The sequence below is a fragment of the Microtus oregoni genome, unplaced genomic scaffold, assembly GCF_018167655.1.
Source record: "Microtus oregoni isolate MIOR12 unplaced genomic scaffold, Mior012 000061F_ref0000440, whole genome shotgun sequence".
Taxonomy (NCBI): domain Eukaryota; kingdom Metazoa; phylum Chordata; class Mammalia; order Rodentia; family Cricetidae; genus Microtus; species Microtus oregoni.
The window spans coordinates 7290289-7312231 of record NW_024543871.1 but is presented as its reverse complement, the minus strand read 5'-3'; the positions used below and the strand labels follow the sequence as shown (position 1 = coordinate 7312231).

The window sequence follows — 21943 nt, the reverse complement described above, 5'->3', positions numbered from 1 at the left end:
CACCTGTTAGCCTTTGTTTGATGGTTTTGGTTTGGTTTTAGTTTGGTTTGATTTGGTTTTGGCTTTGGCTTTTGTTTTGTTTTTGTTTTTTGAGACACGGTTTCTCTGAAATTCTGGTTTCAAGCCTCAGCTATCCTGGAACTTGCTCTGCAGATCAGGCTGGACTTGTTGGCTTTTTAACTTTATGACTTCTCAGGTTATGGACATCTGAGGGTGTCAGAGGTGCAAGATAGGTTTCCTTGGGCCAGGAATTTCTGAAACTAATTGGGCTGTGAACCAAACTTTGAATTTATATGTGGCTTTTTTGGTTCTAGGTGAAGGTTTCTCAATTTTGGCACTAGGGACATTTCCTGTAGGATAATTCTTGCTTTGCAGAGCCTGTCCGTCCTGTGCAGGGAAGGGTGTTTAGCAGCATCTCTGGTCCTTATCCAGTAGAGGGCAGTAGAACCCTATGCCAATTTTGTCTTGCATCTTCTGGAAACTCAAATGTCTCTTAGGGGACTGAATTCTTCCTCCTGTTGAGAACTGGTCAACACCCTCAGGAGGACTCCATATCTGCCAGGACACTTTTGATAAAAGAAAATCAAGGAAACAAAAGATAAGACTTGGTGAAATATCTTCTCTACGATAGTGAACCCTAGACAAGATTCTGGTTTTGTGTCAATAGGAGGATGAGATGACACCAACATACATGGGGAGATTTTCCTGGCTCACAACACAGCTGTCTTAAACAAGCACATAGGGTCGGCGAAGGGACAAGAAGTGCAGGGCATTGCTGCTAACTTCTGTCCATCTGTGTTAGTCCTGCTTTTTTATGGCTTTATTTTTTATTTATATGGCAGAGGCCAGAAAGGGGAGGCCAGAAGGAGGAGTCAGATTCCCTGGAGCTGGGGGTTTATGTGCTTGTGCCCCCCCCCCATATGGGTACTAGGAACCAAATTCAGATCCTCCGCAAGAGTAGCAAGCGCTCTTAACCAGTGAGCCATCTCTGCTGCCCCGTGTTTCTCCTCTTTTTCTTGTTGGCCTTGATCCTGTCCATTCTTGGTGCTTCACTTTTTTTTCCTTTTTATTGAAACTTTACTTTTTAACTTTTATTGATTCTTTGCAGATTTCATGTCATACATTCCAATCCCAGTTATCTCTGTCCCCTTGCATCTACCCTCTGCCCTTGCAACCCCCTTCCCCACCAAACAAACCCAAATTTAAAAGAAAAACCAAAACCCAAACAAAATTAAAAAACAACAACAAAAAAAAAGCAAACAAAAGGAAAAAAAGAGAGAGAAGAATCTTGTCATGGAAGCTATAGTGTGGCCCATTGAGTCCCACAGTTTTTCCTTTAGTTTATTCCTCTCTTTCTTAAAAATTTATTTGTTCTGTCTGCATGTATGCTTGCAGGCCAGAAGAGGGCACCAGATTTCATTATGAATGGTTGTGAGCCACCATGTGAGTGTGGGAATTGAACTCAGAACCGCTGGAAGAGCAGCCAATGCTCTTAACCAGAGGCCACCTCTCCAGCCCCTAGTTCATTCATCTTTACTTGCATGTGTTCATTGACACAGGTCATTAGTCTGTCTTGAGGATTCTGGCTTCTGCTATGCCACTGTTGATGGGCTCCCAATGGGGCTCCTCTAGGATAGCCTGTTGTTGTCCTATGTCATAGAGATCCTGCTGTTTTAGATCTGTGGGTTCATCTCCATTACATGCCCTAACAATTCATAGATGAGGCAGATGTTGGGGGGGGGGGCAACACATAGCCCTGGTTCTGGGCCCTGCTGGTAGCTGGATTGGTCAGATCACCAGCTGTCCCTTATCATCACTACCCAGATGAGTTCTCCAGCACTGCCCAGGCTAGCTCACTCAATGCAGTTTGCAGCAAAGATAAAAAAAAAAAGATTGTTTTTTTGTCAGGTGGTAGTGGCTCATGCTTTTAATGCCAGGACTTGGGAAGCAGAGACAGGCAGATCTCTGTGAGTTCTACAGAGTGAGCTCCAGGACAGCCAGGATTGCACAGAGAATCCTGTTCTCAAACAAAAAACGAAAATCAAACACAAAAAATAGTTTTTTAAAATATAATCCATATCCTGATTACTGTTTCCCCTCCCTCTACTCCTCCCAGTACCTCTCTGCCTTCCCCCGATCCAGATCCACCCCCTTTCTGTCTCTCATTAGAAAATAAACAAATTTCTATTATTATTTTATTAGTTTTTCTTTGTATGTTTTAGTCAGGTTCTCTATATAGCCCTGGCTGTCCTAGATCTCACTATGCAAACCTATGTAGGCTAAGAAAAGAGACAGATTTCTAAGGAATAACGTATAATAAATATAACATAATATATAGATAAAAAACTGACATGTTGGGATAGGACAAAAAAAGAAGGAAAAGAGCCCAAGAAAAGACACAAGACACAGATGCAGAGGAAGAGATCCACTTGTCCACACACTCAGGAATCCCATAAAAACACTAAACTGTAAGCCATAATATATACACAAAGGATCTGTAGCGTTAATGGGGAGAAAAAAATTAAAATACAAAAATAAAAAATAAGGCAAGTAGTAGTGGTACACACCTTTAATCTTACCACCGGGGAGGCAGAGGCAGGTAGTCAAGGCCAGACTGGCCTACAGAGAGAGTTCCAGGACAGCTTGGGCTACACAGAGAAACCCTCTCTCAAAAAAACAAAAGAAAAGGCTAAAAAAAAAAATCCCTGTCACAGCATTATGAGACAAGGTACCACCAAAAATGCTGTTGGCTTTCTACTGGCCATGTACTGCTGCTGGGCAGGCAGCCTACCCTTAAGAGTAATTTGTTTCCCAGTGAAACTTACTTTGAGATAACAAAATTTTCATTTGCAAGTGGTTATCAATTGGAGATAATGCTGGGTTAGGAATGGGGACAGGTGCCCACTTTTTAGCTCTAGGACCCCATCTGGTGCCGACGTGAGCAGGCCCTGTGCATGCTGCCTCAGTCCCTGAGTTCATATGAGCTTCAGTCATGTTGATTCATTAGATCCTGTTTCCTTGGTGTCCTCTATCCTCTCTAGTTCTTTCCACCTCCTTTTCCACAGGGTTCCTTGAGTCCCAAGGGGAGGGATTTGATGAACACATTTCATTTAGGGATTAATGTTCCATGGTCTCTTACTCTCTGCATGTTGTCTGCCTGTAGGTCTCTGTATTTGTTTTCTGCTGCAGGAGGAAGCATCTCTGATAATGACTGAGCAAGGCACTAATCTGTGAGTAGAGCAGAATGTCATTAGGAGCCATTTTATTGCTATGTTCTTTCAGTAGAACAGTGGTATTTAGTCATTAATTGTTGATCTTAGTGCCCGTGTTAATGAATGGTGTTTTGTTCAGAAGTCTTTTCCTGCGCCAATTCATTCAAGGCCATTTCTCACTTTCTCTTCTACCCAGTTCACTGTATCTGGTTTTATGCTGAGATCTTTGCTTTATTTGGAGTTGAGTTTTGTTCAGGGTGATAAATCTATTTGTATTGTTTTACATGCAATCAACCAGTTTGACCAGGCAGACCACCCCCAAATTAATAGGTGTGAGTTCTACTCATTATTTCTGGGTGGCTTAACAGGTCGATTTGTGTTAGCATCAAGAAGTCTGCTGGTTTGTATTGCTACAAAGACCTGGGCTTGGCTCGATGGAGGAAGGCGCAGCACAAGTTATATAGCCAGTGCCAGTTTTGGACAAACTATATAGTATACCTTAAAAGACTGTGTCCACGGTCTTGTGACAAACTGTGGGCATGAGGGACCTCAGCAATGCTGGTGTCTATCCAGGCCTTACAGAGTGGCTGCTTGCTCCTCACAGCTCTTCATAGAGGTTAATCTAGCATGCACACGTATACGGTACAGTCATCTAGGAGGCAGGCTATACCAGCCAGCCAATTGAAAATCGACAATACTGAATCGAAGTTTGCTTCCCAACAGTTCTAACCTTGTTTCCTTTGCTGAGATAAAGTGTGTTACTGAAGGTTCACTTGACTTTGTATTTGAAACCAGTTTAGGTGGATGGAGTTCAAGAAACTGCCGTGAAACAAAGAGCAGCATTTGTGAAAACCATTTCCACACTCCGATCCGCATGTATTTTGCTGATCCCGCAGAACTGATGGCACTGGCTTCAGGTCACCTTAGCAGACATGCTGAGATGGGTTGGTTTTATTGAGATGACCGAATGACGATTCCCTGGCAAGGTGCTCTCTGGCCAGCCCTGGTTTCCATTATGTAGCTGATTAAGGCCCCAAGTTTCTGAGACTGGGAGCTGCCTTTGCCCTCTTTGGTTTCTTCCCAAATGGGATGGTCTTATGTGTGGTGCTAGAATAGTGGCTGTTCTTGCTAACTGCCTGGTCTTTCTCTCTCCTAGTACCTCCACTCTGGGAGAACTTGGACCTTGTTCCTGCGGGTGATCGACAGTCACCCATCAACATCCGATGGAGGGACAGTGTTTATGACCCTGGCTTAAAACCACTCACTATCTCTTATGACCCCAGCACCTGCCTCCACATCTGGAATAATGGGTACTCTTTCCTTGTGGAATTTGAAGATTCTACAGATAAATCAGGTAAAAGCAAGATCTGGTAGGCATTTGTAAAGTGAAAGGAACTATGTTACACCAAAACAGGCAGTCTCCATGAGACTAGTGACCTCTTTATTAACAATGACGTGAAACTCACTGGTTTTACTTTTTGAATATATGTAAAATGTTTTTATGATCATTTCTTCCATCCAAAAGAAGTGATGTTTTATTACTTACATATAAATTCTATAACCATTATAGAAGAGAATATGTGAAATTTAACTTTGCTAGAAATTTATTTTGTATATATATATTCAATTGGTACAACTTTTCCTCTGCTTGCTGACCTTACAGGAATCAGCATATTAAACAGAAATATTATTAATCACAATTAAGTTATCAGATTGCAATATATCTGAAATGGGCCAAAAATAGTATTTATGTGTGTGCTAGATTATAGTCTTAACTATCTAAGGTGTGTCACATATTAGAGAAATAAGAAACTTATATCATGCTAGTTTTCTTAAACAGTATTACTTAGTTTTGCAGGGTGTCGTGGCATACACCTTTAGGAGGCAGAGGCAGGTGGATCTCTGTGAATTCAAGACCAGTCTGGTCTACAGAGTAAGGTCCAGGATAGCCTACAGAGAGATCTCATCTCAAAGAAAACACTATGAATTTGATGATGTCCAGTAATTATTACTTTGAGAAAATTATTCAAAATAGTATAGATAATGTAGTGGTTCCCAATTAGGAACAGTTTTGACACCTTCCTCCCATTGCTCCATTTCCTCCCATAGACCCTGGACAGGGGATTCTCCGGAAACTCTGTAGACATTTTTGTGTATTTCAACTCTCAGGGAAGGTGAACACAAGTAGCATTTTAGACCCAGAATGGTGCTGAAGGACCTGTGGTGCACAGAACACCAAGCAGGCCTTGGATCACTTTAGAACTGATGTTGGCAGTTCCTGAACTCAAGGAAAATGGCTTTCTCTCATGAATATGAGAAGGTGGGTCCATAACAGTGATGCTGGGTAAGGTAAAAAACATGTACTTTAAAAGCACCGGCATATGTAACTGATCTGGGAATCTCAGCTGTTCCTTTGTTTTATTTGCATTTTCCTGTAACTCTTGGATGCTTAGATATGGTGCTCTGGCCTCTTTGGTTCCCTGGACTGCAAACAGACTACTCTTCCAGTGCTCGCTCTCTCTCTCTCTCTCTCTCTCTCTCTCTCTCTCTGATTATCTTCCTGCTACAAACTGCAACATTATACAGTAATTGCTCAGCCATCTTCACAAACAACTTATCAGAACCAAGGGATCTGGTAAAGGCTAAACCAAAAGGCAGGCTTTTTGGCATTACTGCTTTGTGAATAAAGTGGCTGTCTTTTGCGGTAGATTTTTCACTGTAGCTGAACACCCTTTCTGTTTCAGTTTTGGGAATTGATTCTCTAGTCCAGAACAGTTTCCCACTGCCACCTTTCATTCCTCTCTCCCAGGTAAACACAGAAATCTGCCTTCCTGCAATTATCTTTATCAGTAGGCGTTTGGTCAGTGTTTAGGGCCCAGACAAAGAGCATTCCATTTAAGATAGTCACAGATATCCAAGGACATAGAATTACTGCTCACTCAAGCTGCTGCTCTGGTTTTACCCCACAACCAGAGCTGCTGATAACAGCATACCCCAGAACTGATCATTTAGAGGCCTGGGTCTCCTCTTTGTTTCTTCCGCCTAGAACAATAAGTATTTAAAACGAAAAAAAAAAAAAACAAACAAACCACTGAGCAATAAGTATAAACTCCAGACCTGGGCCCATAGAAACTGAAGTGTCTATCTGGTGTATGTACTTTCTGATAAAGAGCTTCTCCCTGACTCCATGCATGCTAAGAGAAAAGAAACAGTGTACTGATTTAAACAATCCATGCCCTGTTCATAATTGTACTGAAAATAAACTTTTTTGGCTCTTTCTAACCCCCTAAAAATGTACCGTAGCGCACTTCTCCTCTAGAATTCCCTGATGATTTAGTTCCTTTCTTAACTAACTTTCTTCATTAAGGAGTCATCAGACATGCACGGATCTGTGTGTCTGCGTGTGAAAACTCCTATCTGATTTTCTATGGGGCAAAAGAATTCCAGCCCTGGAACCTACTAGGACTGGGCAATTGCAGGTTGTAAGGATATATATGACTGGGAATGTTTGGAACGGGTGGAACAACGAGAAATGATGGATTGAAGAGAGTAAATAATCATGGGTAGACAGAACCTGTTGTGGGTAGACTTCTTTACCCCCAGATTTTTAGTCCCTCCTTTAGTTTATCCTGGCATCTTTAATTGAACCCCGAACGGAAGCCTTAAAGGCAAGAACTTTGAGGCTCCCGTTATCTTCCTTCTAGCATCCTTCTCTGCTATGATTCAGTATTCAAACCTGTCCTTTTGTACTGCAAGGTCTCCACATCCCCCATTCTTTGCTTTGTCCTATGTGGGTGCCTGTGCGTGTGTAGTATATGTAAGCATATGTAGTGCATGCAGATCTATGTAGCCATACATGTGCATGCAGAAGCCACAAAAAGTTGTCAGGTGTCTTCCTCTATTGCTAGCCACCTTATTCCCTTCAGACAGGGTCTCGCACTGAACCCAGAGCTTTCATTTCAGTGAGGCTGGCCTGCCAGTAAAATGTTAGGATTCTCTTTCTGTCTTCCAGTGTTGGGGTTTCAAGCATGTGTGGCCAGGCCCAGTTTTGCATGGGTGCTGGGGATTAAAACCCAGGTCCTAAGGCTTGCAAAGCAAATCCTTTTACCCACTGAGCCATCTTTCCACTCTTCTCTGCTTTATAGTGCAATACAGCCCCTCCCCCAAATCCTTAATGTGTTATTTAACATGCCTCAAACTAAGAAGGAATTTGCTCTTTTTCCTTACAGATTTGTGAACATTTTTCTCATACTTTCCCTCAAACTTAGAATTTATTCCCCATTTCCACTGCAAGCTTGTATTACCCCATATGTAAGAATTCCAGGAAATTTCAAAACAGCAAACTAAGTTCCTGTGTTTCCTGTTACTGTGCTGGCGCTCAGCTGCTATCCCTGTTGGCCTAATAGGCAGACCTAGCTGTGGGTACCTACCCGCACACACTCACTCTGCCTAGCTGTGGGTGCCTACCTGCACACATTCACTCTGGATACACCTCACAGTCCCTTCAGAGTCAGTCGCAGCACCGTTCCTGGTAATTTTCTTTCTGTCTGCAGACTCTAGGGTGTTGGTCAGCTTTGAAAGCCCTTGGTGGATTTAGCAGGTTGACAATTTATCATCGCTGTGTTGAGTGGGGAATCACAGGAAGCTGTCCGATGGTTTCTCTGAGCCAAGTGAGTTAAGCCCAAGAGCGTTCAGAGTTAAATGGCTACGTTTTTTTGTTTTGTTTGAGACTGGATCTCATGTAGCCGAAGCTAGCCTCTAGCTCTCTGTGTAGCCAAGGATATCTTGAACTCCTGATCCTCCAACCTCTGCCTCTCAAGTGCTGCTATTGCATGTGTGCCCCGACCTGGCTTCCATAGCTGTTTTAAAATTTTGTAGTCTCTCTTTTACTTTTTTTTTCTGTCTTTTTTTTTCTCTTTTACTTTTGAACTGTAGATTTAAGAAGTCCTATTCTACTCTTTCACATGGGTAATCTCAGAGGAAAACCAAAGAACTCATGTTTCCATCACAACAGATGTTTCGATTCTACAGACCTACCTGACTAACATCCCTCTGATGCTGTTTCCCTGAGTGAGTCAATCCCTAGCAGTCAGTCACACTGTTTTTATAAACATGCAAGACAAATTCTTGAGGAATTGCTTATTTTTCACTTTCTCGGAATGGACTCAAAGTGACAGCTCTTTTATACCGTTTGATTATCATCTCCTGTTGAATGCCATCACTCTCTACTAAGTCCGTAACTTTCTCTCTGTCTCTCATTTTTCCTTTCAGTGTTTGACTGCCTCTTAATCCCTGCTTATTCTTCATTGTTGGTTCTTCATCCTGTCTCAAAAATAAATCCACAGTACTCCAAAAGAGGCAAAAATAGAGTACCTATGCATCAAAAGTAAAGAAAATAATAAAAGAAAGTAAAAACATGCTAGAAATGAAGAAAAGCAAGGAACAGTTCTAGGGAGAAAAATCTAATTTATGAGTTTCAAAATACAATAGGAAATGAAAATTTCTTAGGAAAACAGCCCTAAGAAATGCTGTTGCAGAGTGTGTTGTATGATCTGGAATAAAGTGAAGGAAAAGAGCCAGGGAAGTTATGTGACATAAAGCATCCTGCCAGGTCTTAGAGCAGCTAAAGCATCGTTTTAAAGGGAAATTCATAGATGAAAAGGCCCATAACAGAGAAGAGGGTTGTCTCATCACTAAACTTAGCTTCCCACCCTAAGAAACTGCACCAGAAGAAATTAAACCCAAAGCAGAAAAGAAGGCCATGATAATGAGCTGAACAGAAATCAATGGAATGAAAAAGTGGTTCTTTGGAAGGAGCAACAGCATCGACAAAGGTTCAATTAGATGAGCCAAGAAAACATTAAAGAAGACGCTATTAAAACCTGACATGACTAAAGAGGCAACACAACCTACCTACCAGAAACTCACGGCTCTAGACTAGAAGGCATGTGAGCGCCACACTGCTGTCCTTTTCGGAGGATGGCTTTGTTATCCGGGTCCCTGTTCTAGTTTTATTTCTGTCGCTCTGAGAATATCCTAACAAAAAGCAACACAGGGAAGGAAGGGCTTATTTGGCTTATGGTTCCAGCTTATAGTCCATCACTGGAGGGAAAGCAAGGCAGACATTTAAAGCTTCAACAACCATGGTCAAGAGCAGAGAGAGAAATGCCTGGAATATTGTTTGCTGGTTCTCCCTGGCTAGTTTTCTCTATTCTTACACCATCCAAGTGGTGCCAAGCCATGGTGCCAGTCGTATTCAGGGTGGGTCTTCCCACCTCGATTAACAGTCAATCACCCACAGACATTCCCACAGGCCAACCTGACCTAGCCAATTTATCAACTCAGACTCCATTCGCGAGTGTTTCTGGGTTGTAGCAAGTTGACTTTTAAACTCACAAGTTGGTACAGGGATGCACACTTTTAGTACCAGTACCAGGCAGAGGCAAGCATATCTCTGTGAGTTCTATGCTAGCCTGATCTACAAGAGTGAGTTCCAGGACAGCTGGGGTTACACAGAGAAACCCTGTCTCAAAATCAAAAGAAGAAGAAGAAGAGGAGGAGGAGGAGGAGGAGGAGGAGGAGGAGGAGGAGCAGGAGCAGGAGCAGGAGGAAGAGGAGGAGGAGGAGGAGGAGGAGGAGGAGGAGGAGGAGGAGGAGGAGAAGAAGAAGAAGAAGAAGAAGAAGAAGAAGAAGAAGAAGAAGAAGAAGAAGAAGAAGCAAAAATCCAACAATCATAACCCCTGAGAAGGCCATACACAGTTCCCTGGTTTTAATGAGTAGGTGTGGTAATTATGACAAAGTGTCGGGGAGTATAACGGTCTTTCTCAGACCACCAGCCCACAAATCATAGCTTGGAGGCATATTATTATTTATGAATGCTTGGCCTTATTGTATACTTGTCCCACATATAATTTAATTTAACCTCTTTCTCTTTATCTATGTTTTGCCTTGGGGCTTTTTGCCTTTCTTTCATTCAGTCCTACTTTTTCTGCTTCTCCCATATCTGAGTGACTGGCAGCTGCCTGGCTGGCTGGCCCCGGGCGTCTCCCTCTCTTTCTCTTTTTTCTTCCAGTCCCAGATTCCTCCTCCTACTTATTCTCTCTGCCCACCAGCCCCACCTATCCCTCTACTGCCTAGCTATTGGCTCTTCAGCTTTTTATTAGACCAATCAGGTGCCTTAGGCAGGCAAGATAAAAACAAATGCAACACATCTTTCCATAGTTAAAGTAATATTCCACAATATAAATAAATGTAACACATCTTTACATAGCTAAGGTAATGTTCCACAACAGTGGAGGATGCTACATTATCCCTGGGCTGACATGGACGGTCCCTGTCATCAACTTAGTCAACTTTCTTGAAATTCTTACTGGCATTCAGGAGGAGGAGAGGAGGGTCCCATTGTTCTCCTAAGGGTGCTGCCTACCCAATTGTGTCTCACATTATACTTTTATGGGCACCAGGAGGTGGCGAATCTAGTAAGAATGCTTTCCAAAACCTTTTCAGCTCCCCTTCCCTATTTAGGTTCTACATTAACTTAAAAAAATAAATTATTTTGGTAAACTTACAGAGTGATATCACGTATGAACTTCCTCAGTTGGCAAGTATGCTCACTAGCAAAGAGTCTGCTTTTGTGCAAGCTCTATCAGGCTTTGCAAGCAAGCAAGCAAGCAGGGTGGAAGTTGGTCCCTTTGTTTCCTGTGGCCTGGGTTTCTGATACAAGGGGACAAACCTAACCGCAGCTTCAAGGATGTTTAACCACAATACGGCACTGAAGCCCACAGTTACAGTTTCATTGGTTTCTTCACGTCTCACCTCCCTCCTTAACCAAGAGACACAACTCCCAGCACAGAGCTCCTGTTTCCTGTTACCTCATATCTAACTCCTTGCCTACTGCGTTTCAATTACAAACAGCCAATGGGTTCAAGCCAAAGTTCTTTCGCTTCAGAGTTCATCTTCTCCACAGTGTTATATGGTAGAACCCTTCTCTGCATTGCCTCCCCGTGTTGTCCAGTTTACACAGATATGATGCTAAGCACACCAAGGGGGTTGTAACTTAGAAAGTGCTGGAGCCAATGCTAGCGCTCTAAGCTCTTTGTTCCCAGGACTCACAGTATGGCTGTATCTACAGGCCAGAGAGCTAATGAGAACTAATCAGACTGGCCGAGTTTAAAGGAAGCAGTGGCAATGAAGAACAGGTGGGTCTACTCCAAGGGGGCAGCCTTTTCACCCACCCAGCCTGTAGTCCAATGAGAATGTGTGCCCATCATGGCCAGAGGAGTTTCACGGATGCAAGTCAGGTTGAAAATACGTATGTTTGTAAGAAATTGCCCAGCTTTAATTTGTTTCCTGCTCCCAGTTTTCATGTGTGTGTGGTGTGCATGGTTTTTGCATGCTCGTGGTAGCACATGTACTTGTGGAAGCCTTAGGTTGGTGCTAGGGATCATCGCTCTTCCTCCCTATTGATTGGACTCAAAACTAGAGCTTGCCGCCTATGCTAGTCTTGCTAGCTAGCTTGCTCTGGCAATCTCCCGTCTCTGCTTCCTAGGGTGGAATTACAGGTGAGTCACCTCATCCACCTACTCACCTAGCATTCCACCTGAGTTCTGGGGATTCAACCTTTAGTCCCCACTCACACCAGCAGTTTGACCATGGAGTTACTGTCCTAGCCCTGAAATTTTCCAGCTTGAAATTTTGGCACTCGGATTTTAAAATGTCTTTAGTGTGGTATCAACCAGTGCTATCTGGTAAACTGGAACACCCTGAGGCCAGTTCTGCCTTTCATTTTCCTCACAGCCACTTTGTTGGTGACATCTCCTCTCTGCTTTGTTCATCGTCTTTGGAGGCAGCAAACAGTCAAAGTCCAGGATGTTTTCAGGGTTGTCCTAGGGAAAGAAGAGAAAAAAATGGGCCCTTTCCTCTGTGCCTCTTAATTTGGGATTAGAACCTCATTTTTTTTTGTTTTTGTTTTTTTTGAGACAGGTTTCTCTGTAGCTTTGGAGCCTGTCCTGGAACTAGCTCTTGTAGACCAGGCTGGTCTCAAACTCACAGAGATCTGCCTGCCTCTGCCTCCCAAGTGCTGGGATTAAAGGTGTGTACCACTATGCTTGGCAAAACTGTTTTTTTCAAAAGAAGACATCATGTGAGAAAACTTTAGAGGCCAGTAAGATACAGAGGGGACCACTGCCCGCTACATCAGTGCATTTGGTCCTTGGGGTTGCCAGACTCCACCATTTGTGCACAGAAGTCGCAACTCACGACACAGTACACGCTGAAGATCATGACTTTACCCTTTCTGAGGAGTGCTCGGGAGGGGGGAGTTGGGGGGAAGGTGGGGAGGGAGGGGGAACTGTGGCTGATATATAAAATGAAAAAAACCTTTTAAATAAAAAGGATACATAAGATGCGCTGCTGGATTGGTTTGACCGTGTACAGATGTTGCTAGACTCTGATGAGACCGAAGGAATGAGAATGGTTTAGCAAAGTTGGGGGTGGGGATCAGCGCAGCTCAAAGCAGATGGGAGAGTGACATTTTTTCCCTTCTTGTGCCCATGTTGTACCCGGGGTAACAATGAAACCCTGGCTCAAAAATAACAAAACCCCAAAACTTGAAAAGGAGGGTGTTAGTGTATAAAGAAAAAAAAAAGAATGGGACTGGTGAGATGGCTCAGCAGGCGAAGATGCATACTGCTAAGTCTGATGGTGTCTGAGACACACAAACACAAATAAATGCATTCACTTTTTTCCAGGAAGGAGAACGAAACACACCTTTAAAGGCAGCTCTTGGGAGGCTCAGCCAGACTAATTCCTAGTTTGAGGGAAGGCTGGCCTAAGTGAATTTAAAATCTTTGTCGAATAGCTTTTGTCTGCATAGTTTAGTTTTATCTCATTGCATTGGATAAGCACACCAAGAGAAATTTACATTTTTATTTTATACAATGGAAACTAGGCCCAATAACTACAGATGAGAAATAAGTCAAACTGTAATCCCAGCACTCAGAAGGTGAAGTAAATTCAGGTTCATGGTCATCTGTGGCTATATAGTGAGTTTAAGACCAGCCTGGGATACATGAAAACTTGTGCCTAATTAATTTAATTAATTAAAATAACCTGAAATCTAGCGTTTACCATTTGCATGTTGCTTGGTACGTGATCCAGTCTTGATATTATTCGGCCGAATCTTTAGACAGTGTTTACTTTGTGGAAATCAGTTTTCTAAATACTTGTATGTGATATGGTAGACTCCAAATGATTCAAGGACAAGGTCCACCCTTTCTCCACGTTTTCCTGAATTGCTGGATGTGTCATTTCAGTGATTAAGGGAGGACCCCTGGAACACAACTACCGACTGAAGCAGTTTCATTTTCACTGGGGGGCCATTGATGCTTGGGGTTCGGAGCACACTGTGGACAACAAATGCTACCCAGCAGAGGTATGTTTCTTTTCCTTTCATTCTCTATTTTTTTTTAAGATGAGATCTTCCTGTAGTTTTGGCTGTCCTGGAGGTCACTGTGTAGACCGGGCTGGTTGTGAACTCACAGAAATCCTCCTGCGTCCACCTCCCAAGTGCTGGGATTAAAGGTGTTCAGACCCAGCTGGAACAACAGAAGGATGCTGAAAAGGTCCCCAAGAGCAATGGGTGTGTGTAAGTGGGGAGAGTTCTGGGTTTCTAGTTCACGGAAATTACCCAGAAGTCCCAGGTGATGCTTTAAATCCTGTTTAGCTTGCTTGGGACAGGGTTGAGCCTTCCCATTTTATACATGTAAAAATTATATTCGTTCTGAATAGTACACCTGAAATAAACCTTAAGATGACGAAACTGCATTCTGGGGCTGGGGAGACAGGTCGGTGGTTAAGAGCACTTGTTGCTCTTGCAAGAGGACCTGGGTTCAGTTCCCCACACCCACATGGTACCACAACCATTTGTAACTCCAGTCCCAGGGGATCTGATGCCTTTTTCTGACCTCAGCAGGCACCAGGCGCATACATGATACACAGACATACATGCGGGCCAAGCACTCAGACACGTAAAATATAAAATAAATAAATATTGAAAATTAGAATGGAATTCGTTCTGAATTCCGAGTTAGGTGCAGTCATTCCTAAAGCCATAAGTTTCTGTAGAGTTGCAAAACAGATTAATCCCAGTGGGAAATAGTGGGGCTCTCAGTGAAGGCCGGGGCAAGAGAGAATGAGAGAAACAGGAAGATTATCGAAGGGTTCTGAAGTCAGAGTGCCAAAGCACCAGAACTTGCAGTTGAGTTCGTCTTCAGGACAGAGAGCTAACTGGGACCTCAAAGTGGCCCATTTGGGAGGTTAGGTGATGGGAATGCACTGGTTTGAGAAAGGTGGGCGAAGAATGATTGATATGGAAATGCAAGCAGAGCACAAGGAAATAGGATTTCTCTTTGCAAATAGAATTTCTTCTTGCAACTTTTCCCTCAATTTAGTTTTAAATGTGATGCTAAAAATGAAAACCTTTTAAGTGATCATCCCTCCAAGAAGAAATTTGTCTCTAGCGCCCATCTAATTTTCACAGGGAGAATATATTTCTCTTAACATAAACATCTTCTTGCCTTGAGATGCAAATGGATTTGGGATATTAGTATTTCATGCAAATCAGGGAGGGGATGAAGAAAATGTTGATCCGTCATTGCAAAGTTACTGTCCTATGTGAATTTTATTTTTCTCTCCTAACAAATCCCTCTCTTTCAAAGTAATATTGCTCTTCTTGCCACAATGTCTCCTTCCCATTCTTTATGTTGATCTCACTTCGTACCAGACCGCCACATACTTTTCTCAGTGGCTCTATGTTAGGAGATGAAACGAGATTAAATGTTCCATGTTGGATGGGGCTGTCTGTTTAGTTCGGTGCAGCCCTGCATGGTCTTGTATAAACCTCGCGTTTCCTGTTGTTTCAGCTGCACTTGGTACATTGGAATGCAGTCAAATTTGAAATCTTTGAGGATGCAGCCCTGGAAGAAAACGGCTTGGCTGTGATAGGTGTATTTTTAAAGGTAAAAACAAACGCTCAGGCCGGACACGATGGGACACACCTTCAATCTCAGCTCTTGGGAGGCAGAGGCAAGCAGAGCTCTGTGAGTTCTAGGCCAGCTTAGTCTACATAATGAGTTCCAGGACAGCCAGGCTATACAGAGAGACCCTGCCTCAAGCAAGCAAGCAAACAAACAAGCAAGCCAACCATCTCACCAAGTTCAAATGGTCTATTGTATCTTACACTGAAAAGATAGAACATTACAATATAAGCTACTTATCTGAAGAAAATTTAGAACTAAAAGGAAAAATATCTGTAGAGATTCCTTAATGGTTAAGAACATGTACTACCCACGTAGTTGATCACAGTTCAGTTCCCAGCACCTACATCCACCAATTTATGACTGCCTCTAAGTCTAGCTCCAGGGCTATTGGATGCCTTCACTCAAATGCACATCAACCCTCCCTATGCTCATGCGCATACATGCGCGCACACACACTTCAAACAAGTAAAAAGAAATCTTAAAAAAGAAAAAAAAAGAACATTGGGCCAAGCATGGTGGCGCATGCCTTTAAATCCAGCACTCAGAAGCCTGAAGCAGTAGCTAGCATTGCTGATATATTAAATATTAATGTGGGCTACAACATGAGAATTTGTCTCAAAAAGTTTAGGAAGAGGGACTACTGAGAAATCTCAGAGTTTTAAGAGTGCTGCCAGGCATGGTGGCACACACCGTTGATCCCAGCACTCAGGAGGCAGAGGAGAGATGTCTGTGAGTTCGAGGTCAGCTTGGTCTACACAGTAAATTCCAGAACAGCCAGGGCTACACAGAGAAAAACAAAACAAAACAAAGCAAGCAAGCAAACAAACAAACATTGGGATCAATAGGAAAGGTGAGGAGGAGGGACGGGAAGGGGAATGAATATAATTGAAGTACATGATATATACATATGGAAATTTCACAAGGGAGTTCACTATCCTGCATAATTAACATTTTAAAAAGAGTATTAGTACCAGGCCAAGTGTGGTGCCGCACACTTTTAATTCGAGTACTCAGGAGGTACCGATCGGCAGGTGGATCTCTGTGGGTTTGAGGCCAGCCAGGACTATGTAGTGAGACTGTCTAAAAATATATGTGTTCTACATATAGATGGAAAAACCAGCAGTAGTTAAAAAGCAGTAACTATTATGAGTGTGTTTCAAATGGTCTAAAAATGTGTTACAGAGGCTAGAGCAATGGCTTGGTGCTCTAGAGTGCTTGCTGATGTGATATTCAGTTCCCAGCATGCTCACCAGGCTGCTCACAGCTGCCTGTAACTCCTGCTTCATTGGATTCAATACCCGCTTCTGTACTCCATGGGCATCTGCCCCACATGCACAGATCCCTACTCAGACAGACAGACAGACATACATACATAAAAATAAAAAGTAAAATAGGTCTTAAAAATACACAGCCAAATAGAGAAGGCACAAGTCATCTGGGGCACGTCAGCACTTGGAAAATGCTTAGTTTGAGACGTTGAGGCCAGCCCAGGCTACATGCTAAAACCCTGTCTTAAAAGGGCGAGGTTAGTGAAAATGCAGGGTAATTTATAATTTCATTCATTTAAAATGCAGCGTAAGAAATGATAGTTAATGGGAACAGGAGGCACCTTTCTCTGTAGACAGGCTGCTCTTGCCAGCAAACAGCCTGTTCATTTTGCTCTCAGTCTAATTTAATTTAGTGCTGTTTATAATATTTGTAATTACCAGCTGAAATCTAGTTTCAGCCCTGTGGTTTGTTTATATGTAACCACCAGGTGGTTAATTTTGACTCGCATCCTATTTGAGTTTCTACAGCGAGATGGCCATTGTGCGTAATATTTCTTCTCCTTTTATTTTTCCAGCTAGGCAAACATCATAAAGAACTACAGAAATTGGTGGACACTCTGCCATCAATTAAGCACAAGGTAATCTTCCTCCTTACATCACCTGAAGCCTATCTTATATATATCGGAGTAGATAATGCACTTAGAAGCAGGAAGACAAATTAAAGGAACTACATTCTGTTTCCACACTGCTGCAGGAGGAGACCTGGCATGGATGAGGGTGCATTGATGATGACCATCCTGTGGTTAAACCCTGCAGGGCACAGGAGAAATGACCTTGGTGGAGCTTTCTGGTTTTGCTGAGTGCTTGCTAACCGGGGATCTACCCTTTCCTGACAATTCCCTCTCCATCTTTGTAGGGACACTCAGAACAACCTTCTTTTCTTTATCTACCTCCCATGAGTAGGCAGAGAGAAGAGTTGTACAGAAACTTGTCTAGAGTGAAGCACTCTGTGTCCTCTGTCCAACTGCCAAGACGAATTCCTCAGTATTCAGAATCCCATATGGGCGGCTTCCCGGAAATCAGTACACCATTCTGTTCTCTGCCCTCCTATTCCCCTCCTTCCCTCCCTCTCTTCTTGTTTTCCTCTTTTTCTCTTCTTAGTTCAGGATTCTGGCATTCCTTTCCTTCCTTATTTCCTTCCTCTCCAATTCCTCCTTCCCTCCCTTTCTCTTTCATTGCAGTGCCGGGATGGAACTCAGTGTTTGAGCATGCTAGGCAAGCAGTCTAGCACTGAGCTATACCCTCAGCTCTGGGCTAGTTTTGAAAGGACAAATCTTGTTAGTTTCTCTTGAAGAAGAGACACCTCTCTGTTTATGAGCAGCTACTACCTAATACCCCCCAAAAGAATTAAAGGAGAAAATGTTTTTGTTGTTTCTCTCGGGGAGAACTATCAGAAAATCACAGTGTGATTTTGTGTGAAGTAGTGATGGCTGTTTTAGAAGGTACCCTTAGTCCCTGGACATGCCCTGGACCACTGTTAGTCCCTGAACAATCCATGAAACTCACTGCCTCACCCTTTGATGCCTGAGTAACTTTGACCAATAAGTAATAACTCCGTTCTCTTGGACAGGACACCCTGGCAGAATTTGGATCATTTGACCCTTCCTGTCTGATGCCTGCTTGCCCAGATTACTGGACCTACTCTGGCTCTCTCACTACACTGCCCCTCTCCGAGTCTGTTACCTGGATCATTAAGAAGCAGCCAGTAGAAGTTGATCATGATCAGGTATTCCTTGCGCATCTTCCATCCAGGGAAATGCTCATCTGTCTGTTCACGCTTGGCTCTAATCTTAACATCAGTTTTGCTTGTTTGTTTTGGGAGAAGTGGGGTCTCATGTAGCCAAGGCTGGCCTGGAACTTTAAAGGAACTTTTTTTGTGCATGTTTTATTGTCTTGTGGTGGTAGAGATTGAACTCAGGGCCTTGCCCAGACTAGGAAAGCATTTGCTTCTGTATCTCTAGCCTTAACCAGGAAAAAGACTTAAAACACAGAAGGACATGGACGTAGCTATTTGCCTTTATATTTGCTTAGGAATTGTGTGCTTCCTCTGTAGCTGTGAATCTCTATGTAAAATCAAGACCCCGGTGAAGGAAAGTGTGAGCTGGAAATGTCCAGAGCATTTATAATTCTCAAGGGAATTCTGCAGTAAAAGCCCAGGAGACTAACAATGACTATGAAGAAAACTGAATATTATTTAAACCTGTGGTCTATATTTGCTTAGAAAACCAGTTGAAGTGATAATTACTATACCTATACACAAAGTCTTGTTTAGTTTACTACTAAAATGCAATGATATTTGCTCATGGGTTTGGGATCTAGCTTAGTTCTGGGTTCAATCCCCTGTAACACCTCTCTCTACACACACACACACACACACACACACACACACACACACACTCCAAACAGATAATTTCTAATATTTTCTCATACTTGCTGTGTAGGATATGTATTGATTATTAATCCTTTTCACAAGAAATAAACAAAACCTTCCAAACTTTTTATGAAATCAATATAACTGACTCTACCAGTGATAGCCCTACCAAAGTGAATTTGAGACTGATCAGAAAGTAAAAGAGGTAAAATCCAATATTAGAAACAGAATCCAGCAGTGTATCAGATGCAGAGGGATAGTTGTTACTGGTCCCAAACTCTCTTAACTGCTGAGCCAACCCCAGATGCCTGTTTATTATAGTAACAAAATTCATGGTATCAGTGACTCTACCTAAAGAAAAATATTAACATTGCCAGAACTTTGTGTTTCTTCTTTTGGGATTTTTGAGACAGGGGTTCCTCTGTGTAGCCCTGGCTGTCCTAAACTCACTTTGTAGACCAGGCTGGCCTTCAACTCGCAGAGATCCACCTGCCTCTACCTCCTGAGTGCTGGAATTAAAGGCATACACCACCATTGCCCCGCCAGACTCTTTATTTTTAAAATGGTACTGAGAATTGAACCTAAGATCTAGTGCATGCTAGGCAAGTAGTCTACCACTTAGCCACATCCCTGGCCCTCATTTCTGGAGACTCTTAATGACAGTTGTAAAAGTCTTTATTTTTTATTAAAGAAATAGAAGTTTATTAAGAAGGAGAAAGTAATACTCCCTCAAATAGGAGTGAGCTAGTGAGTTGAAGGAAAGCCCCTACAGCCTCTAGTTTGTTTTCGTTTAGTTTCATTTCTTGTTTTTTAAAATATGGTCTCTCTATCTAGCCCTGTCTGTTCTGGAACTCACTATGTAGACCAGGTTGTCCTCAAACTCCCAGGGATCCTCCTGCCTCAGTCCCCTTAGTTCTGGGTACCTTGCTATTCTGTCCGTAATAACTTGTACTAAAATACAGATGAATAGAGACTTCCTTAACATGGTGATCTTAGGAGCTAGGGAGATGGCTCAGGAGTTAAGAGCACTTGCTGCTCTTCCAGAGGCCAGGAGTTCAGATCCAAGCAGCCATGTCAGACAGTTCACGGCCACCTGTAACTTCAGTTCCCGGGCATTCAGTGTCCTCTTCTGGCCCACATAGATAGCATACACAAGTGGCATACTCTCTCGCTCAAAAATAAAAATAAAATAATTTAGAAAGCAAATACATTCATCCGTTGGTAACTGTGGAAGACTGGTTCCAGAACCCCAAATATAGTAAAGATGCAGCTACTCAAGTCCCTTATATGGAACTGCCTAAGACTTTAACATTTGCATGTATCCTACACACACCTTACAATATACTTTAAATCACCTGTATATTACTTTTTGAGATCATATTGCCATACAGTAGAAATACTATGTAATGTTTCTACTGTATTGGTTAGGGAGTACTGTCAAGAAAAGCCTCTGTACATAGTCAATAGAAGCAATTTCCTGGCTGGCCTAGAGTTCAGTGTAGACCAAAATGGCCTTGAAATTACAATGATCCTCCTGTTTCTGCCTCCTGACTATCAACAGTATTTTTCTAATATTCATGTGGAACCCATGGATACAGAATACCAATAATTACAATAATTATGTCTTATATGGAAGTATTTTTTTGCCTCATGTAGCCCCACTCTGGCCTCCAACTCACTATGTAGCCAAAGATGACCTTTGAACTTCTCTATTCACGTCTCTACCTTACAAATGCTGGGATTACAGGTACACCTGGAAATAACTGCTACCATATTAAATGTTATATTAAATTATATTCTAGAATTATCTATATACTATGTATGCCTACAGACCTAGCTACTCAGGAGGCTGAGGCAGAAGGATTGTCTGAGCCTGGCTGTTCAAAACTGGGCTGAGCAATAATATATCAAGACTACTCCTCTCTCTTAAAAAATACGTTATAGAGCCGGGTATGTTGGTACATGCCTTTAATCCCAACACTAGTGGGATCCTGTCTCAAAAACAAAAGACCCGAAACATTGTAGAAATGGCCCATATGATCAGATCAAAAAATAAAGCTAAGTGAGGAAAACAGTTAAAAATGCAAAAATGAAATAATTTAACAGTTGGTGCAGTGTGTTAATATATAGAAATAAAGATATATATCAACTATATGTCAGTTAAAAGACATAATGACACAAAGATATAATTTAAAAAGTCATAGATATGATCAGAATAAAACTGAAAAATACACTAGAGCAGTTTGAACAAGGAAAGCTAAACATAAAACTTAAAAGCTTCCAGGATACTGAAGAAGACTTAATTAACTTCATTACTGGCCAGGAAGACATCATAACGATGTTAGTTTTCCTTAAGTTGTTATATTTTCCATGAATTCTTTAGTCTCCATAATTTAATGTAGCTCCAATAAACATGTCATCAGGACTTAAAGTGACCACATTACTTTTAAAAGGTTTTATTTTTAAAAAATTATTTTATGTATATGAATATTTGTCTACATTTATATGTATATACCACATGTGTGACTAGTTTCCAAGGAGACCAGAAGAAGGTTTGGATATACTATAACGGGAGTTATGGATGGTTGTGAGTCTCCATGTGTTTGCTGGGAACTCAGTTCAGGTTCTCTACAAGAGCAGCAAGTGATCCTAACCACGGAACCACCTCTTCAGCCTCATTTCATTCTGGTTTTGAATGTGTGTATGTGTGCCCTCACAAAGAAGCCAGAAAAGGGGTGCCAGATCCACTTGAACTCAAATTAGAGGCTGAGTTGCTCAGCATGTGTGCTGGGAACTAAATTTGGATCTTCTGAAAAAATGACAAGCACCCTTAACCACTGAACCACCTCTCCAGCCCCTTAGACATAAATTTGAGTCAAAACAGATATGCATAAATAGCCAGGGAGATTTCTGGCACAGGAATAAGACAAACAATCAAGAAAAGCGGTTAGAAAATAGAAATAAAGCCAATGGAAGGCACACACCACACACACA

The 21943-nt window shown here is 42.2% G+C and overlaps 1 protein-coding gene across 1 annotated transcript in view; it reads left to right on the top strand.

Moving 5' to 3' along the window:
* The window catches only part of Ca5b (carbonic anhydrase 5B), a 54783-nt gene that overhangs the window by 21768 nt on the left and 11072 nt on the right, over positions 1 to 21943 (top strand). The window contains exons 3-7 of the mRNA XM_041639989.1: positions 4369 to 4566; positions 13526 to 13644; positions 15134 to 15229; positions 17094 to 17156; positions 18149 to 18304. Coding sequence (XP_041495923.1) covers positions 4369 to 4566; positions 13526 to 13644; positions 15134 to 15229; positions 17094 to 17156; positions 18149 to 18304 — 632 coding nt within the window. The remainder of the gene's footprint in view (positions 1 to 4368; positions 4567 to 13525; positions 13645 to 15133; positions 15230 to 17093; positions 17157 to 18148; positions 18305 to 21943) is intronic.